The 18,217-nt window shown below is 42.3% G+C and overlaps 1 protein-coding gene across 7 annotated transcripts in view; it reads left to right on the plus strand.

Annotated features, from left to right (window-relative positions):
- Positions 1–18,217, plus strand: part of Xrn1 (5'-3' exoribonuclease 1) — a 103,057-nt gene that overhangs the window by 68,968 nt on the left and 15,872 nt on the right. For 3 of the 7 annotated variants that reach the window (XM_006511154.4, NM_011916.3, XM_006511156.2), the window contains exons 31-37: positions 305–503; positions 3,121–3,216; positions 9,868–9,976; positions 11,918–11,979; positions 14,902–15,012; positions 15,162–15,284; positions 15,983–16,139. In XM_006511154.4, the coding sequence (XP_006511217.1) occupies positions 305–503; positions 3,121–3,216; positions 9,868–9,976; positions 11,918–11,979; positions 14,902–15,012; positions 15,162–15,284; positions 15,983–16,139 (857 nt within the window). Of the gene's footprint in view, positions 1–304; positions 504–3,120; positions 3,217–5,442; positions 7,822–9,867; positions 9,977–11,917; positions 11,980–14,901; positions 15,013–15,161; positions 15,285–15,982; positions 16,140–18,217 lie in introns of those variants that run through there. The other 4 variants (XM_006511155.4, NM_001311130.1, XM_011242743.3 and 1 more) reach the window with 3 other exon arrangements.

The raw sequence follows: 18,217 nt of genomic DNA on the forward strand, positions 1-18,217 counted from the left end.
AATATGAGAAGATGGTATTTTTGAAAGAGGAAAAGGTATTATTAGAGTTTAAAAAGTTGACAAAAGACTCCCCCACCCCCACCCCCTTTTCTTAAGTTCAGGGATCTAACCCTGAGTTAATTTCCAGTATGTTTTGTTTTGTTTTTCTCACATTTTTTGAGGCAAGGCTGTACTCTGTACCACAGTGTGGCCTAGTCTGTCTGACCTACATTGAATTCCTGACCTTCCCACTCCTGCCTCCCAGCTGCCCACATCATAGGAATGCACAAGCAGTCCCTCCACTGAGATGATGTCTCCATTGTAGGTGCTCACCTGGTAGGGGATACCGACTGCCAACAAGTGCCTTGGTGAACCTTTCTCATGGGAGTCGGTGTGAAACTGGAAACCAGAAGTTGACAGCCATTGTGAAACCACAACCTTCTGTGAGTCACTGTAGTGCAGCTCCCTCCGGGCACTTGGGAGGCCTCAACCACTCTCCTCAGTCACCTTTTCTTCCTACTCAGGTAAGTTCCTCATCTTGACAACTTGTAAGTGGAGACTTAATTTGACTTAGTTTTCTTTTTTGATTTAAAAAAAAAAAAAAGTGGTACAGATCATGATGTAAAGACACAGACCTTTTGGGTTGGTTTGGTTTTTGTTTTCCCAGACAGGGTTTCTCTCTGTAGCCCTAACCGTCCTGTATCTCACGGTGTAGAGCAGGCTGTCCTGGAACTCACAGAGATCCACCTGCCTCTGCCTTATCAGCACTTGGATTAAAGGCCTGTGCCGCCACCACCACCCAGCTAGATCCACACACCTTTACTCCCAGCACTTGGAAAGATGAAGTAGGATGCTATCCTGGACCATGTATGTCATGTCCCTAGTCAGCTACATATGGATGTCTGTATTAGTCAGGGTTCTCTAGAGTCACAGAACTTATGGATAGTCTCTAGATAGTAAAGGAATTTATTGATGACTTACAGTCGGCAGCCCAATTCCCAACAATTGTTCAGTCGCAGCTGTGAATGGAAGTCCAAGGATCTAGCAGTTACTCAGTCTCACGCAGCAAGCAGGTGAAGGAGCAAGAGCTAGAGCTAGACTCCCTTCTTCCAATGTCCTTATATTGTCTCCAGCAGAAGGTGTAGCCCAGATTAAAGGTGTGTTCCACCACACCTTTAATCCCAGATGAAAGGCATAGCCCAGATTAAAGGTGTGTTCCTTAAACTCCGAGATTCAATCTTCTGGAATCCATAGCCACTATGGCTCAAGATCTCCATACCAAGATCCAGATAAGGATTTCCAAGCCTCCAGATAAGGGTCACTGGTGAGCCTTCCAATTCTGGATTGTAGTTCATTCCAAATATAGTCAAGTTGACAACCAGGAATAGCCACTACAGATGTCCTATATCAGAAAGACAAATATAAGGAACTTTTAGTAGTATTCTACCTATATTATAAAGTTACACTTATAGAAAAGAAGAAATACATTTGTTTAAATAACAAGCTCAAGAATATCCTTATTTTTCCTTAGCACATCTATTTCCCAGTCAGTGCTAGTTTTAGGCAGGGTTTCTGTTGCTGTGATAAAGCACCATGGCTAAAATCAACTTGGGGAGGAAAGGTTTTGTTCACTTTAGGGCTCCACATCTCAGTCCATCATGAAGGGAAGTCAGGCCAGGAACTCAGCCAGGGCTGGAACCTGGAAGCAGGAGCTGATACAGAGGCCATGGAGGACTGCTGCTTACTGGGCTGCTTAGTTGAGCTGGGCCCTCCCACATCTATCATCAGTAAGGAACTACACTACAGACTTTGCCTCCAGGCATTTTCTCAATGGACAGTCCCTCTTCCCAAATGACTCCATCTTGTGTCATACTGACACAAAGCTGACTAACACAACACAAATTTCTTATATAATCTAAATGCCCTATACCTCTTATGAGTGACAATAAATTTGAATCATAATGTGGAGGTTATGTCATATGTATCAAAAAAAGAATTCCAAGATAGTATGTGGTGGCTCACAACTGTCATCCTGGTGCTTGGGAGTTAGAGGCAGGAGCAGGAGGAGTTTGAGGTCATCCTCCTCTGCAGGAGACTCAGGCTCCTGCACAGACATAGCAAGAAGCAGGCTTCAGATTGCTGACGTGTGTTTCATGATTATGTTTTCCAGCTTTCTGAGCATAGGAGAGTTTTAATTCCTTCCTCCCAAGTCTTAGGCTTAGTCACATTGTTAACACATATCATGGATCATTTATCATTGCAAAATGGTAATTGTTAACAAACACAAACGAAATTCGCTCCCGTTGCACAAGTAACCACAATTAAGTTTTTCTTCATCTGTGGGTTTATTTGTTTTGAACAGGGTCTCTCTTCTCTGTACAGCCTTGGACCCATTATGTAGTCTAGCTCAGGCTGAATTCACAGAGCTCTGCCTGTCTCTGCTTCTGTTTGCTACATGCTAGGTCCTGCTGGCCCAGTGTTAAGTTTTGGTGCGTGTTTTTTTCTAGTCTTACTCTGCAGGAAACCGTTTATCCAGAGTCGCTAGTTTTTAAATGTATTAGCTTACTCCTGTGTAAGTTGGATATTTTTGCTTGTTTTTAGACAGGCTCTCACTTGGTAGCTCGGGCTGGCTGGAGCTCATGTTTTCGCAGCCACCTCACAAATACTAGGGATGCTAGGTGTGTGCCACCAGGTCAGCAGACATAAAGATTTCTAAATAAAGTCTTCAAGTCTAAGTTTGACTGAGTTAATAGGTTACCACATAAGAAAAACATAAATCTGTTGTTGGCAATATTTTTATCATTATTTGAAAGGGAGGTTGAGACAGGGTCTCACATAAGCCCAGGTTGGCTTCAGACTTGTTACAAAGCTTAGGGGGACCTCAAACTCAGGACTTTTCTACCACCACCTATAAGTATCATCTTTATAGTATGATTTGCTTAGATTTAAATAGTTTGCAGTAGAGCATTTAGAAGCATGTATGTGAAGGCTGGTCAGGTTGCAGCGCAGCGCTTTTGGAGTTAGTGCACTCGGCTGCAGAGCAGGGCACCTGAGAGGGGTAAGCATTCTGTTTATCATTCAACATTTAGTAAGCAGCTTGATTTCTAATATAGTTCATATACATTTTTGTTTATTTACTAGGTACCTACAAAAGGTGATGATGAATTTTGCAACATTTGGCAATCTCTACAGGGAGCTGGAAAAATTCAACACTTGCAGCCGACAGTACAAGAGAAGGTTAGCTTTCTTTGATGGACAGTTTAAAGAAAAGGGGTTTTCTTTTCATTCGCAGTGCTATATTCCTCTTCAAATTTCATGAGAGTTTCGATTATGAATTTTCATAATTCCTTTCAGGCATATATAAAGTTGGATCAGTAAATGGGAATATAACTTCTCCTCAAGATCAATTTTGGCATAATTTTTACTCGTTCACAAAATTGTAATGATTACATTAAGGCAAAGGCCTTAGTGGCATAATTTGCTTATTTCCCCCACTGAATATGCAGTATTATGCTGGTAGAGGGTTTTCTTAAATATGAACAAACATTGACAGAGATTAAAAAGAGCTCTGGGGCTGTAGGCAGTGATACAAAGCTCCTTAGCCTACCTGAGTTTAACCCCGGCCCTTCAACACCAGACAGAAGAGGCCCTGGGAAGCTGGCTGGGTTGGCTAAGTGCCATGGTGAAAGCATGAGGACCTGAGTCCAATCCTCAGCAGCCACAGAAAGCAGCCAGGCGCAGTGCATCAGTGCCTGCCTGCTGTCCCAATGCTACAGTGCACCAGTGCCTGCATGCCATCCCGATGCTGCAGAGCACCAGTGCCTGCATGCCATCCCGATGCTGCAGAGCACCAGTGCCTGCATGCCATCCCGATGCTGCAGAGCACCAGTGCCAGCATGCCATCCCAATGCTGCAGAGCACCAGTGCCTGCATGCCATCCCGATGCTGCAGAGCCAGCTATAGGAGGACCTCTGGAGCTTGCTGCTCAGCCAAGCCAGCTGAATCCATGTGCTCAGGTTCAACAAAAGACCCTGTTCAAAACATAAAGTAGGAGGCAAAACACCTAGAGCACATGTACAACACAAGCCAGCACACATTCATGTGCATGCACAAGCGCATGCATAGACACAGACACACACAAGAGTGTCTGTACATGCATACAGGCATAAAAGAATGAAGCCTACCATTCATGGTGGTATATGTCTCATCCCAACAGATGAAGAGGCAACAGGATCAGTTACATGGGGAATTTGAGGTCAGCCTCTGCTGCTCTGAAACCTTGCTCTCCCCCTCCCCGCCAAAAAAAACCCTAAAAAATTCATTAGCCTGAGGAGAAAATTGCTCAGTGTGGTAGTTTGAATAAGAATGGCCCGTAAGCTGATATGTTTAAATACTTTGTCACCAGGGAGTAGAACTTCCTGATAGGATTAGAAGGATTAGGACCTGTTGCCTTGTTGGGGGAAGTCACTGGGATTGAGCTTTGAGGTTTTCAGAAGTCCTCAGAAAGCCTGGCCCACCCCGTGTTCCTGTCTTTCTCTCTGCCTGTGGATCAGGATGTAGCTCTCAGCTGCTGCTCCAGCACCATGTGTGCTGCTGTGCTCTCCACCACAGTGATGGTGGATTAACCATCTGAAAGGAGAGTTAACCCTACAACTAACTAAAACATAACTGCAGTGTATGGTGGTGTACACTTTTTATCCAAATACTTGGGAAGCAGAGGCAGCTGTATTTCTGTGAATTCAAGGCCAGTCTGGTCCTGAATCAAGTTGTCTATGTATCAAGTGCCAGGTCAGCCAGAGCTACATAGTGAGACCTGTCTAAGTAATAATAATAACCTTAAAGATTATTTATGATAACTTAGTGGATAAATGCACCTGCTACCAAGCATTACCATAGGAGTTCAGTCCCCAGGACCGCCTAGGACAGAAGGAAAGAATCAACATCAGCAGGCTGGCCTCTGCCTCCATACGCATGCCACAGCAAGTATGTACAAGCACATAGAAATAAAGATGATTTTTTAATTTAATGCTCGTTGAATAATGAAGCTGGAAACTAAAGATTTTGTTCCTGTCTACCTAGGACCTGGGTTTAATTCCCAGCACCAAAAAGCTGAGAATTGACCATAGATTTTAGCATGTAAATGTCCAGTTTCACCACATTGATAGGAGTAAAAGACTAATTGAGTAGGGTTAGGAGAGAAAGGAAAGGGGCTGCAAAGATGGCTCAGTGGTTAAGAACGTGTGCTGCTCTTCCAGAGGACTTGAGTTCCATTCCAGCACCATGTCTCACAGTTGCCTGTAAGATCAGCTGCAGAGGACATGATGCCCTCTGCTGGTCTCTTCAGGCATGACACATGTAGCAAACATTTATGTCTTATTAAAAGGAAAGAAGAATTGGAAGTAACAAATATAGGTGACTTTTACAGGCATGTTTAAATTCCTGACCCCTGTCTTGCCTCCCAAGTGTTGGGATTATAGGTCTGCAGCACTATACTGGCTGTAAAAGTATGTGCACAGTGATACACACTTGTAGTCCCAGCTACTCTCTGAAGCTCAGAAGGCTAAGACAGAAAGAAGAACCATTTAACCCAGGAGTTCAAGGCCAACTTACATAACACAGCAAGACCTTGCTTCATAAAATGAATGAGTGGGTGGGTAAGTGAGTGGAAATGTTTCCCTGGTTCTTGCATGTACATCTTCTATAGTAACTCTTGCTTTTCCAGCAGTTCACTAGAAACCATTCCACTAAACTGAACAGCTCCCTTTCTCTTATGCCTGACTAATGTCTTCCACTCTCACCTGTCTGTCAAGTATAACTAATCTATACTCTATGGTTCTGACCTCTTAATCAAGTATTTAATCCAGTATTGCCAGTCTGTAGAGGAAGAGCGTATGTGTCACATCGACCTCAAGATGTCCCAAAATTAACCCTAGCTAAAGCCTCTCCTCTTGTTCTGTTTCTACACCATCACTGCCCAGGCCTACAGTCTCAAGAGCTTGGAATCAGGAAATTATGTCCCCAGATCTGGTTGAGACCCTGTCTGCCTTGTTCTGTTCGTACTGAGATATAGTTGAGACCCTGCCTGCCTTGTCTGTCCACACTGGCTTTCTGCTGCTGCTTCGGTATGCTGTCACCACTAAAGAAAGTTTTAGTTGTCTTCTTCTTGTTATCTTTTTGTAACAAGATTCTAAATCATTGGACTTCTCTGTTCACCCCATCAGACCTTAGATTTTCTTCCCAGGACTAACCTGGCCTCTTCTCAATGTTCTCCTCGATGTTATCTTTCGCTTGGAGTTCTTGGTGTATAATGTTGTGTAATTTCTCTTAATAATCCTTTCACCCGAATTAGCCTGAAGGCGTAATTGGGTAAGGTATGTTGTGGGTTGAAAACCGCTTTATGCCATGTAGCAGTAGATTGTAGCAGTGCTGGACCTTAAGTTTTGGAATGCAGGCTTCAGGACACAAGGTATACAAATGTACTACTCTGTACTGCTGTGATCACACATAGAAAATGAAGCAATTGGAGACTGCAGAGGTCTTTGCCAGGCAGAGATTCCTGCTCAGTACCATTGGATTCCAGCCTGACTCCTCCCACTCATAAGGTCTTTTGTAATCTATAACTGATATGGAAGATAGGTAAGGAGTTTTAAAATAACTGGCCAAAAACAGTGGTGTAGAAATTGGCCTTTAAAAGTATACTCTGTCCTGTGACTTCAGTACCATGCATCTAACCATGTGGTATGACAGTCCCTGTGGCATCGTTCATGATAAAAACAGTCCCCTACTAGATGTATGGAAAGATCTGAAGATACATGGACAAGACCCGAAGAAAAACCCAGGCTAAGAAAAACATCAGGACAGACACTGACTCCTGAGCCTGCCTTCTGCGTCTTGAGAGTACACTGGTGCTGTGCTCTGACAAACCTGTTATTGTTGAGTTTCTTCTGTGTCTTTGAATTCTTTCTCTAAGATCAAAAACCTCTGGGAACTCTGGTCCAATAACATGACCGTACTAAGTCGCATAAAAAAGTATGTCCGGCTGTTTGATAAGATAATCAGATTGCACTCCTTGCTTTCCATTTCCCACAAGTCATTTCCATTTGGGTTGTGTGTTCTTCTGTTCTTTCCACTTAAAATATGCTTTCTTCACTGCCAAATCTTTCTAGATACAACTTAGTTCAGCTAAGCACAGCAATGTTTGTCTATTTCCTGTATATTCCAAGAAGTGAAAGCTACGTAAGTCAACATTTTTAATATCATGAAACATTAATATTAAGAAGCTGAGTTTGTTTGGGCATGGTGGTGGCCCAAGCACTCAGGAGGCAGAGGCAGGCTGACCTCTGAGTTTAAGACCATCCTGGTCTATAGAGCAAGTTCTAGGACAGCCAGACCAGCTCAGAGAAACCCTGTCTCAGAAAAAAAAGGGGGGGAGGAGGAAGAAAAAAAAGGGGTGAAGGAGCAGGAAGAAGAAAAAGGAGAGGGAGAGGAGGAAGGAGAGAAAGGAAGAAAAGAAAGTGAAAAAAAAGTCCAAGCATTCATTGGTAAAATACAGCAGTATACCCAACATGCATTTCTTTACAGAAACATCAGAGCGGGTGCTAGAGCAACAGCTTAGCAGTTAAAGTGGATGCTCCTGTTACAGAGCACCCAAGTTTGTTTCCCAGTGCCCATGTCAGGCAGCTCACAGCCACCTACAGTTCCACCACATGCACATAAAGAATAAGTTGGCTTTTTCACGACCCAGAGAGCTATGCACAGCTCTTCTAGCTCTGTGTTCTGTTGGTGATGCTTGATCTGTGACTCCTGATCTCTTTCCTAGGTTTTCTAACTCCAGGGTTGTCTCCCTTTGTGATTTCTTTATTGTTTCTAGTTCCATTTTTAGATCTTGGATGGTTTTGATCATTTCCTTCACCTGTTTGATTGTTTTCCTGTAATTCTTTAAGGGATTCTTGTGTTTCCTCTTTAAGGACTTCTAGCTGTTTACCTGTGTTCTCTTGGATTTCTTTAAGGGAGTTATATATGTCCTTCTTAAAGTCCTCTAACACCATCATGAGAAGTGATTTTTAGATCCAAATCTTGCTTTTCCTGTGTGATGGTGTATCCAGGACTTGCTATGGTGGGACAATTGGGTTCTGATGATGGCAAGTAACCTTGGTTTCTGTTGCTTATGTTCTTAACGCTTGCTTCCCGCCATCTGATTATCTCTAGTGCTATCTGCCCTGGCTGTATCTGACTGGAACCTGTCCTTCCTGTGATCCTGGTTGTGTCAGAACTCCTGAGTTCAGCTGCCTCTGTGATCCTGTGATTCTGGGATCCTGTGATCCTAAGATCCTGGTTGTGTCAGAGCTCCTAGGAGTCAAGCTGCCTCTGGGCCCTTGAGATCCTGGTGTGACCAAGCTCCTGAGATCCTGAGATCCTGTGGTCCTGGGCGTGTTAGAGCCCCTGGGAGTGGAGCTTCCTTTGGGTGTTGTGAGACTGGCTACGGAGTTTGCACCCAAGGTCTGCTCATGGCACCAGCCCAGACCAGATGGAACCTGTGCCACTTGAAAATTACCTTTTATTAAATCTCTCCAGCCTCTGCTTTTACTTCCTCTTGCAGATTCAACTATAGCAAGTTGTTTCTTTTTGCCCTCTGGCTTTCTCTTCCTTTCATCAAAGAATCTTGAGGTTGGAGGGGTTACTCAATGGGTAAAGTGCTTGGATATGAACTTGGGTCCTCAGTACTCAAGGCATAATGTCACATGTCTGTAGCCACAGCGCTGGTGTTTTGGAGACAGGCACATCCTCGGGGCTTGCTGGTCAGGCACATGTCACTGAAGCGGGGAACTCCAGGGTCAGTGAAGAACCTTGACAAAAAAGTTAGATTGAGAAGTATTCGAGGAAGGCATGAGGACATGAGTGTGTAAGCGTGCACATGTGTGCATCCACAGAGAAAAGAAACAATCTTACGTTTTACTATTGTGCCCATTTATAAACTGTCTTAATTACTGTGGGCTTGTGGGTCTTGCTGGAAAATTGTGTTTCATTTGAAAATATAAACATTAATTTTAAAATCCACTATGGAGGAAAGAACCTAGAAAGGAATGTAAATGAGTTAATATCCTCACCTTTCATAAAATACAAGAAAGTATTCATTTTAGAGCCTTTTTAATGGAAGTTGTTAACATCAGTGTGTCAAGATAATGGAGGGGGTGAATGAGCGGGTCCAGCCACGTTCTTCTGTTACGTGTCCTTATCTCCACTTACACTAAAAGTGTGTTTGTCTTGAAGTAAGCCTAGAGAAAGTTAGAGAAATTTCTAGGGGCCCCGAAAGAGAAAGTTCAGCAGTTAGGAGCACTGGTTGCTCTTGTAGAGGACCTAGGTTTGGTTGCCAGTGTCCATATGGCGGCTCACAACCATCTGCAACCCAGTGCCAGGGGAGCAGATGCCCTCTGCTGACCTCAACCACCAGGCACATATATGGTACACAGACATACATGTAGGCAAAACACCCATTCACATAAAATAATGGAAATCTTTTTAAAAGATTTAAAGAAGGTTCTATTAATGAACAAACATTCAAAGTTTAGCGCTTTCTTTAGTTTCTGTATTTGTTAACTTTAAACAAAGTTAGATTGAATTGTTTCTATTGAAAAGAGGATTTGGGGAAGGTTCTTGTCTTTCATTTACCTTGCTTTCTAACTAACACATAGGGGAATTCTGGAGTGTGATGGCCATTATATTAATGATTCTTATTTCCAAGAGTGGTTTTTGAGTAGTTTTTTAAATTCTATATAGTTTTCTGTGTGTTTTTATAAAAATCTGTGTAATTTTTATTAAATTAACTTTAAAATTTTTTTGTTATATTAAGGTTTTGTTTAATTGATTTTTGAGAATTTTAACTTTCAGGGTGCAGTTCTACCTCAAGAAATAAGTCAAGTAACTGAAGGTCATAAATCTGGCTTTACTGACCACAGTGTCAGACATCAGCAGAGAAAACATGACTCGCAACGAAAATGTAAGTTTTAAGGTAGAAAAGTGTTTGTATGCTATCTTCTTTTTGTTGGTTGTTTTTTGTTTTTTTTGTTTTTGGTTGCTGTTGGTAGGTTGGTTGGTTGGTTGTTTCATTGTTTTTTAAACAAACAGCTTTGTTGAAATATAACTCATACTTTAAGAATTCATCAGGCAAGTGAAATGGCCCAGCAGGTAAATGCTCTTGCCATTCAAGCTTAGCAACTTGAGTTCAATCCCCAAGACACATGGTGGAAGGAGAGAAACAACCTCTAGAGTTAGCCTGTGAGCTACATGTATGCCATGGCGTGCATATGCCCACACATACAGAGGCAGAGAGAGACAAGTAAACCAACCCCATCACTGTAAAGTCTGCACTGATGAAGACAGGGAAGGTTATTAATGCCCCTGCAGGTGGATGCCCATTCTCCTGGTACCTTTCCTAAAAATCAGTTGACCAGACATCTTTGTGGTGAGTTCCAGCCTCCATTCCAATCTGCTGATCTATACACATCTATACACAAAACATGCTGTCTTCCTTACTGTAGCGTTTAGTACAGAAATCAAACAGTTTTGAGTCCCCCAACTTTGTCTGCCCTTTTTCAGGATAGTTCCATTTATTCTGAGTCTTGTATTTCCATATGAATTTTTCATAATTTATCTATTTCTGCAAAAACTGTGCCTGGAATTTTCATAGATCACATTGGATGTGATCTTCAACACTCTGACATTTTCCTGCCCTTGAACACAGAGGCCTTTTCATTTATTTAGTTTTCTCTAATTTTTTCTACTAATATCTTACCATTTACAGTACACGATTCTTACACTGTTTATGTTGAATTTATTCCTACATTATTTGTTTTGATACTATTATTGATGAGGTTATGTTAATTGTTTTTAAAGAAGAGCAGTCCTAACCTTGCCTAACCTCGATCTTAGAGGTAACCTTTCTGTCTTTTACAATCACATGTTATTTTTAGCTATGGGTTTCAGTGTTCCCTATTTGGTGAGGAAACACTCTATTTTTTTCTATTCTTATTTTTACCTAGGAAGAGCTAAATTTTGTTAAATATTTCTTATTTTCTTTCTTTTTTCCCTCCCTCCCTCCCTCTCTTTTTTTCTTTCTTTCTGTTCTAAGGATTAGTACCTCATATCCACCAGGCAAATAGTATACCACTGAGCTAAATATCTACAGCCTTAGATTCTTTTATGAGGGCGTACATGCTCACCTAGGCTCTTCTGCAAGTGCTTGTAGACACATGTGGGTCTGATATCAAGTATTTTCCTCATTCTTTCTTCATCTCTTTCCTTAACTTTTTTGTTATATTTATTTGGTGGATATATGTAGAAGTCAAGAAGGACAGCTTACAGGAGTTGGTTCTTTTTTCCATCATGGCAGCAAGGGCATTTACCCACTGAGCCATCTTACTGGGTCATCTACCTTTTGTTGTTGTTGTTTTTGTTGTTGGATTTGTTTTCTTTTGTTTTGTTTTTCAAGACAGGGTTTCTCTTTGTGGCCCTGGCTGTCCTAGAACTTGCTCTGTAAGCCAGGCTGGCCTCAAACTCAAAAATCCACTTGCCTCTGCATCCTGAATGCTGGGATTAAAGGCCTGTACCACCACCCAGCTGTCTGCCTTATTTTTTAAGACAGGGTCTCTAACAAAATCCAGAGGTCACTGGTTGTGACTGGCCAATGCACTCCAGAGACCTCCCTGTCTTCGCCCTTCCTTCCCCCAGGTAGAGCACTTTCCTAGAATTGCCAGCACCTAGATTTGATCCCAGCATTGGCAGCAGGGAGAAGGGATGAGGAGAGGGAGGCACAGACACGGGAGGAAACCACCCACCTTGAAATCCTTTAAATGCTGTTTCACTGTAGTGAATACTTGATGAATATAGTTGGTGTTTAGTAAGCACTTTCACTTCCCGAATTCTGTTTTCTTGTTTCTAGTTAAGGAAGAATATAAAAGTCCTAAAGCTGAGTGTCAGAGTCAAAAGTTGTCCAGTAAACAGGTAATTTTTCTTTGATATTTTTAATAACTGGATTTTTTTTTATGCACTTGGTTGTTGTATAGCATCTAGTGAATTTTGCAGCCTTCTCCACAGTCCATAAGGACTGCAGTAAAAGCCATAGTCATTTGGATGGATGGTTATACAGCTGGAGTCCACAGTTCAGAATAGAGACATCTGTCATCCTTGTTTTAACACTTAAAGAGTTGAGTGGTCTTGAGCAATTCTTAATGACCTCAACTTCTTTATCTCTAAAATAGAAACAAACTACTGGGGGCTGGAGAGATAGCTCAGTGGTTAAGTGCACTGACTGCTCTTCCAGAGGTCCTGAGTTAATTTCTAGCAACCACATGGTGGCCACAGCCATCTGGAATAGGATCCAACACCCTCTTCTGGTGTGTCTGAAGACAACAACATTGTACTCACATACATAAAATAAATAAATCTTTTTTTAAAAAAAGAAATAAACTATTGGTTACTTAGAGCTTTTCTCATGTATTATAAAATATGTGGGAGTATCTATTTGTACATAATGATAGGTTAATTCTCCACCAGTGAAATGAGCCAATTCGAGCCAGATTAGAATATATTAAAGGCAGGTAAGTTTGTTGGGAATTTGCTCTCAGGCAGGCAGGTTCGTTGGCCCCGGGGATTGAGGCCAGGGAAGTTACCATGGGGAGTGGGGAGGAGAAAGAGGGAAAGCCCGAGCAGAGAGCGAAGAGAAAGAGGAGGAGGGGCGGGGTCAGAGACCAAAATGTCTGAATTCTACAGGAAAGAGTCTCTGAGAGAAGGACAACCCAGCCTCTGGGCTGGAAAATTCAGGGGCAGGGGCAGGGGCAGGGTGTGCTGGGTAGGGACTGAGGGATGTTGAGAGAACCAGGAAGCCAGGTCTACTCATAATAAAATTTGCACCTGGGTCCCTTGTCCCAGTCCTAAACCAAACATCCCAGCGTTTTGTTAATTATAAATAAATAAGGTACTCTGTGATTGGCCATGACTACTTCTTGCTGACATTGGGGTACATTTTTGTTTATGGGGTATGGGCAAAAATCTTGAAAGTTGGTCAAGTCCAGGAAGGGCTGGTTGGTTTACTGCTGTCCAGGTTGAAGCAGTCTATGAAGTTAGGCCAAAGTACCTATGGGTAACTGGGAGCTTTCCTAGATGGAGTTCTGAGAGAACATCTGGAGCAGAAGATAGGAATTTTAGGGAGAAAAAAAATTTGTGTGGTGTATATTTGAAATTCTTAGGCCTATGGTCTTGAGAGTTGGGGGGGGGGGGGAGTGCTGTCCCAGGACCAGGGAAAGGGAAATAGGTCCCACCCTCAGGAATGGGCAGGTGGGGAAGGAAACAGCCTGTTAATTAACAGTACTTATCTTGAGTCCATTTGTCTGTGGGAGGTGGATTCTAGTAGAGTCCCTGAAGCTTACAAGAATCTAAGTTAATACATACACTGGTAGCAAAGTCAAGCTGTATGGAGTTAGAGTGGGGAGAGCCGAGGTCATACATCTTATTTGTTTTACTGTCTAGGCTTTAATAAGGAACATGTAAATGTGTTAGATAAGAATCAAAGAGTTTGGCATGCATAATTATGTATATCTGTATGCATACATTCCATACTTTAACAAACATTTTTAATGGCTCTCTTGGATTGGGAACATCCCTCTGTGATGAGCACTTCTGTGTGAAAAGTCCTGGTTTTCTGCCATTGTAGAAAACAAAAAGTGGCCAGACTTGGGACCAAATATTTTTTAGAAAAGTTGTCATGTAGCACAAGCTGGCCTCTTAACTCACTTAGGCCAGCCTTGAATTCATCCTTCTGCCTCTGCCTTCAAAACAGTCCTGAGGTTAGAGGTGTGTGCCACTATACCCAGCCAAAATAACGGGGGTTTTTGTTGTTTGTTTGTTTTAAATATGTTTATTTATTTTATGTATATGAGTACACTGTAGCTTCAGACACACCAGAAGAGGGCGTCAGATCCTGTTACAGATGGTTGCTGGGAATTGAACTCAGGACCTTTGGAAGAGCAGTCAGTGCTCTTAACCTCTGAGCCATCTCTCCAGCCCCAAAATAACGTTTTTAAGAGTAAAATAAGATATGTAAGTTTGAGAGAAATAACAGTACTGAAACACAGTTAGGATCTGGTAAGATTCATTGTCCTGTTTTCTTCCTGACCTTTAGGTAGAGGCTCCTGTCTTAAATTCTGATCCGTTAGAAAGAAAGGGCTGTTTTCTTTCTCCATTCATTCATTCATTCATTCATTATGTGCAGTGCTCTGCCGGCATATATGCCCGCATGCCAGAAGAGGGCACAAGACCCCACTCACTATAGATGGTTGTGAGGCACCACGTGGTTGCTGGGAATTGAACTCAGGACCTCTGGAAGAGCAGTCAGTGCTCTTAACCACTGAGCCATCTCTCCAGCGCCTTTTTCCTTTTAAGATTGCTCATCCCATCATGAGAGTTCCTCTTCATGAGCTCATCTGAAGCTGGTTATCTCTGTTGAGGTGGGATATACAAATATACAAACCATATCAGTGATTACAGTCTATATCAAAATTGAAAGAAATGTAAATCTTACAGGTTAATGAAAATGATCATTTTCCCTATTCAAGTTATCAGTCCCTCTCATCCCTTTTCTCCTTATGGCATTAATAGAAAGCAGTTCTTGGGGCTGGAGAGTTGGCTCACTTGGTAAGAGCGTTCCCTGCTCTTCCACAGGACCTGGGTTCAGTTCCCAGCACCTACGTGACTGCTCATTTACATGGCATGTACAGACATGCATGCAGGTAAAACACACAAGAACAAGTAAATCGAGAGAAAGAGAGAGAGAATGCAGTACATAGAATATTTTGCTGAATTTATATAGAATATTGTTAAATAGTACCTATAAATTTACTAACACAAGAAACTTATTTTTTCATATAGACTTCTGGAGGGTCTGCCAGATGTAGTATTAAACTATTGAAGAGAAATGAAAGTCCAGGAACTTCAGAAGCCCAGAAGGTTGTAACTAGTTACCCAAATGCAGTGCATAAGGTAAGTGAATAAAGAAGTCAGTCCTCCATCCACTGCCTCTCCTCAAACTTCCATCTAAGAAAATGCTTGACTAACAGCTGAGTTTTTAGAGTAAAATCTAGCTTTTTACTACTTTCCACTTTTATCTTTACACGTATTTATTCTTTTAGCCTCCCTCTGGGATTGAGAACTTTTTAGCATCTTTGAATCTCTCTAAGGAGAATGAAGCACAGCTACCTCATCATGGAGAGCCTCCAGATGAGGCGGATTTGTCCCCGCAGTCCTTTGCTATGGTTCGTATGTTCAGCTGCTACATGGGCACACACTATGCTCAAACCCTCTGTCTCCTCTTGGGTGGCACCTTACATCACTTTAGTCGTCCTGAGAGGAAAGCCGGGGTTGCTTGGAGCAGTTTAGCCATCCTTTTATGTTGTTTTTCTGGGGTTTTGTTTTTGTTTTCCCATTAGACCACAGAGTCCTGCTTTTTAAACACTGCTATTGTTAAATAGGCTAGAAAGTAAGTAGGGTAACTATTACTTAGAAATCTGACTATATTCAGCCTTTGACCATCTAATTGCCTCAGATGAATTCAGTAAGCATCTTAATTTTTTTAAAAGAATTGTTTTTTTATGAGTACACTGTAGCTGTCCTCAGACACACCAGAAGAGGGCATTGGATCCTATCACAGATGGTTGTGATCCATGGGAATTGAACTCAGGACTTCTAGAATAGCTGCCCAAGCTCTTAACCACTGAGCCATCTCTCCAGCCCAAGCATCTTAATTTTTAACAGCGGGAACTCTTCAAAAGAAAGAGCAGAGGCTGGAGAGAGAGCCCAGTACTAGATGGAGTTCTTGTCTAGCTGCACTAGGACAAACCTCAAAAGAAGAGAAAAAAAACTCAGAAAATCAAGAAGAAAAATGAATAAGCCACCTAAGTCTAACGTTTGTTCTCCTCTCACCCCTCTACCTATGAATCATTTCCTAAAAAAGAAAGGAACACGGATGCTTAAAGAAATTCTGAAAATTGATAGCCCTGACACAAGAGACAGCAAGAATGATATGAAGAAATCTGATAATGAAGCCACTGTTTCTTCTAGAAGAGATGAGCGTGGAGTGTCAGCACATCCTAAGCCAAGTAAGAAGCTGAGTAAGTTAACTCCCGTTGCCAATAGTCAGGGTCATGTCCAAAAGCTCAGTTCATATGGTTCCCTTGAAAAATGTTTATTTGTTTAGTGTGTGTGTGTGTGTGTGTGTGTGTGTGTGTGTGTGTGTGTGTGTGTGTGTGTAGAGCACACATGTGGTGATGACCAGAGGATAACTTGGAGGAGTCAGTTCTCTCCTTCCAGTGTTTGTGTCCCAGACAGGGATTGAACTCAGGTCATGAGGCTTGACAGCAAGCACCTTTACCAATTAAGCCATCTCACCAAATCCATTTGTTCTTTTTAAAACTAGAGGCTTAGGAAGTAGCTCAACAAGTTAAAAATACTTACCATGGGGCTGAAGAGAGAGCTCAGTGGTTAAGGGCACTGACTGCTCTTCCAGAGGTCCTGAATTCAATTCCCAGCAACCACATGATGGCTCACACCCATCTGTACTGGCATCCGATACCCTCTACTGGTGTGTCTGAAGACAGCTACAGTGTACTCAGAAAAATCAATAAATGTTTAAAAAAAGAATACTTGCCACATGAAGACCAGCATTCACATACATAGCACACATGTAACAAGCCAGGTAGCCCATGAGTACCTGTTATTCCAGCTACAGGAGAAGCAATGAGAGGATTGCTGGGTCTTGCTGTCTTCCAGTCGATCCAAGAAAATCAAGCCCAGTTTAAGGGAAGACAGTTGCCGCAGGCCCTCTGGTCCCCTGTGCCTGCGTAGAAAAGAGTCTCTAGGGTAGATGGGCAAGATTAGGATGTAGTGACAGACAGTCGAACACGCAAGAGAGGTGTTGGATCTGAATGTAATGTTCCAGTCGAGCATCAGACTTTTATAATACAGAATAAATTGCAGAACAAGGCACATTGAATTTTTCCAGGTGCAAAAGGAGTGACTTCAAAAGGAACCAGATAAATGTATAACACTAGAGATTAGCACAGATGCAAGGGGAGTGACTACAAAGGGAATTTGTAGGGACCAGATAAATGTTTACATTAGAGATTAGCACTTTCTGCCAGGCAAGAGTTTTACACTTAGAGTTAATTGCCTCAGGGTAGTTAACTCTTGACACGCCTCAAGAATAATGTAGTGTCGCTGACCCCAAAATTCTCTAGGCCTCGTTAATTCTTATCTATATCTGAAGACTATCCATTTTCAGTATAGTATACTAATTTGCTCTTGGCATAGAATGTAGTCTGTAATACGAATTTCTATCTCAGTGAGAATATTAGACTCTATTTTCAGACACTGAATTAATGGCTAGTGCTTAATTAGTTACTGAATGGGTTAAGCTCCTTGCTGCTATCTGGAGTCTAAGAACACTGGGAAAAGGCTTTAGCTATGTTAGAATACAATCTTAAAAGGCATTTACTATAAGGTAATGCTTAATAGAGTGCACGTGAATCTATACACTAGACTAATGCGGGAATGGAAAAATTAATTTTATGGTTTATATAGATTAGGGAGAAAATGCCAGGCCCCCGGGAAGGGAGTTTCCTTGAAACTCTTTGCTTCATGAACCAGCTTCCCAGCTTTCGCTTGGTCAAGCTGACTCCACCAGAGTGCCGTGACAGACAGTGATTCAGAGACTAACCTACATGCTGCTCTGACCTCCATGTGCACACAGACACATAAAGAAGAAATAGGGCTGCAGAAACGGCTCGGGGTTAGGAGAGTACACTCCTATTGCAGTAGAACCAGACCGACTGCAGCTGCCAGCAACATCAGGTGGTTAACATCCAGATACAGCTCCAGCCCAAGGGGATCCAGCACCTCTGACCTCCTCAGGCCCTGCCCTCGTGCTCATAAACACACACGTGCACACACACACACACACACACACACACACACACACACACACACACACACAGAGTTTAAAATGACCTCAACAAATCTTTGAAATCTAAGTAAACAAGTAGCTACACTTTGAAGCCTGCCATGGTACCCCACATATGCAGCCTCTGCCCTTAGGAAGCTAATGCAGAAGAATTGCCACGAGCCCAAGGCCAGCCTGTAGTGCATAGTGACTTCTTACTTCGCTGTGGGACATAGCAATACCCTGTCTGCA

Source organism: Mus musculus, chromosome 9 (assembly GCF_000001635.26).
Source record: "Mus musculus strain C57BL/6J chromosome 9, GRCm38.p6 C57BL/6J".
Taxonomy (NCBI): Eukaryota; Metazoa; Chordata; class Mammalia; order Rodentia; family Muridae; genus Mus; species Mus musculus.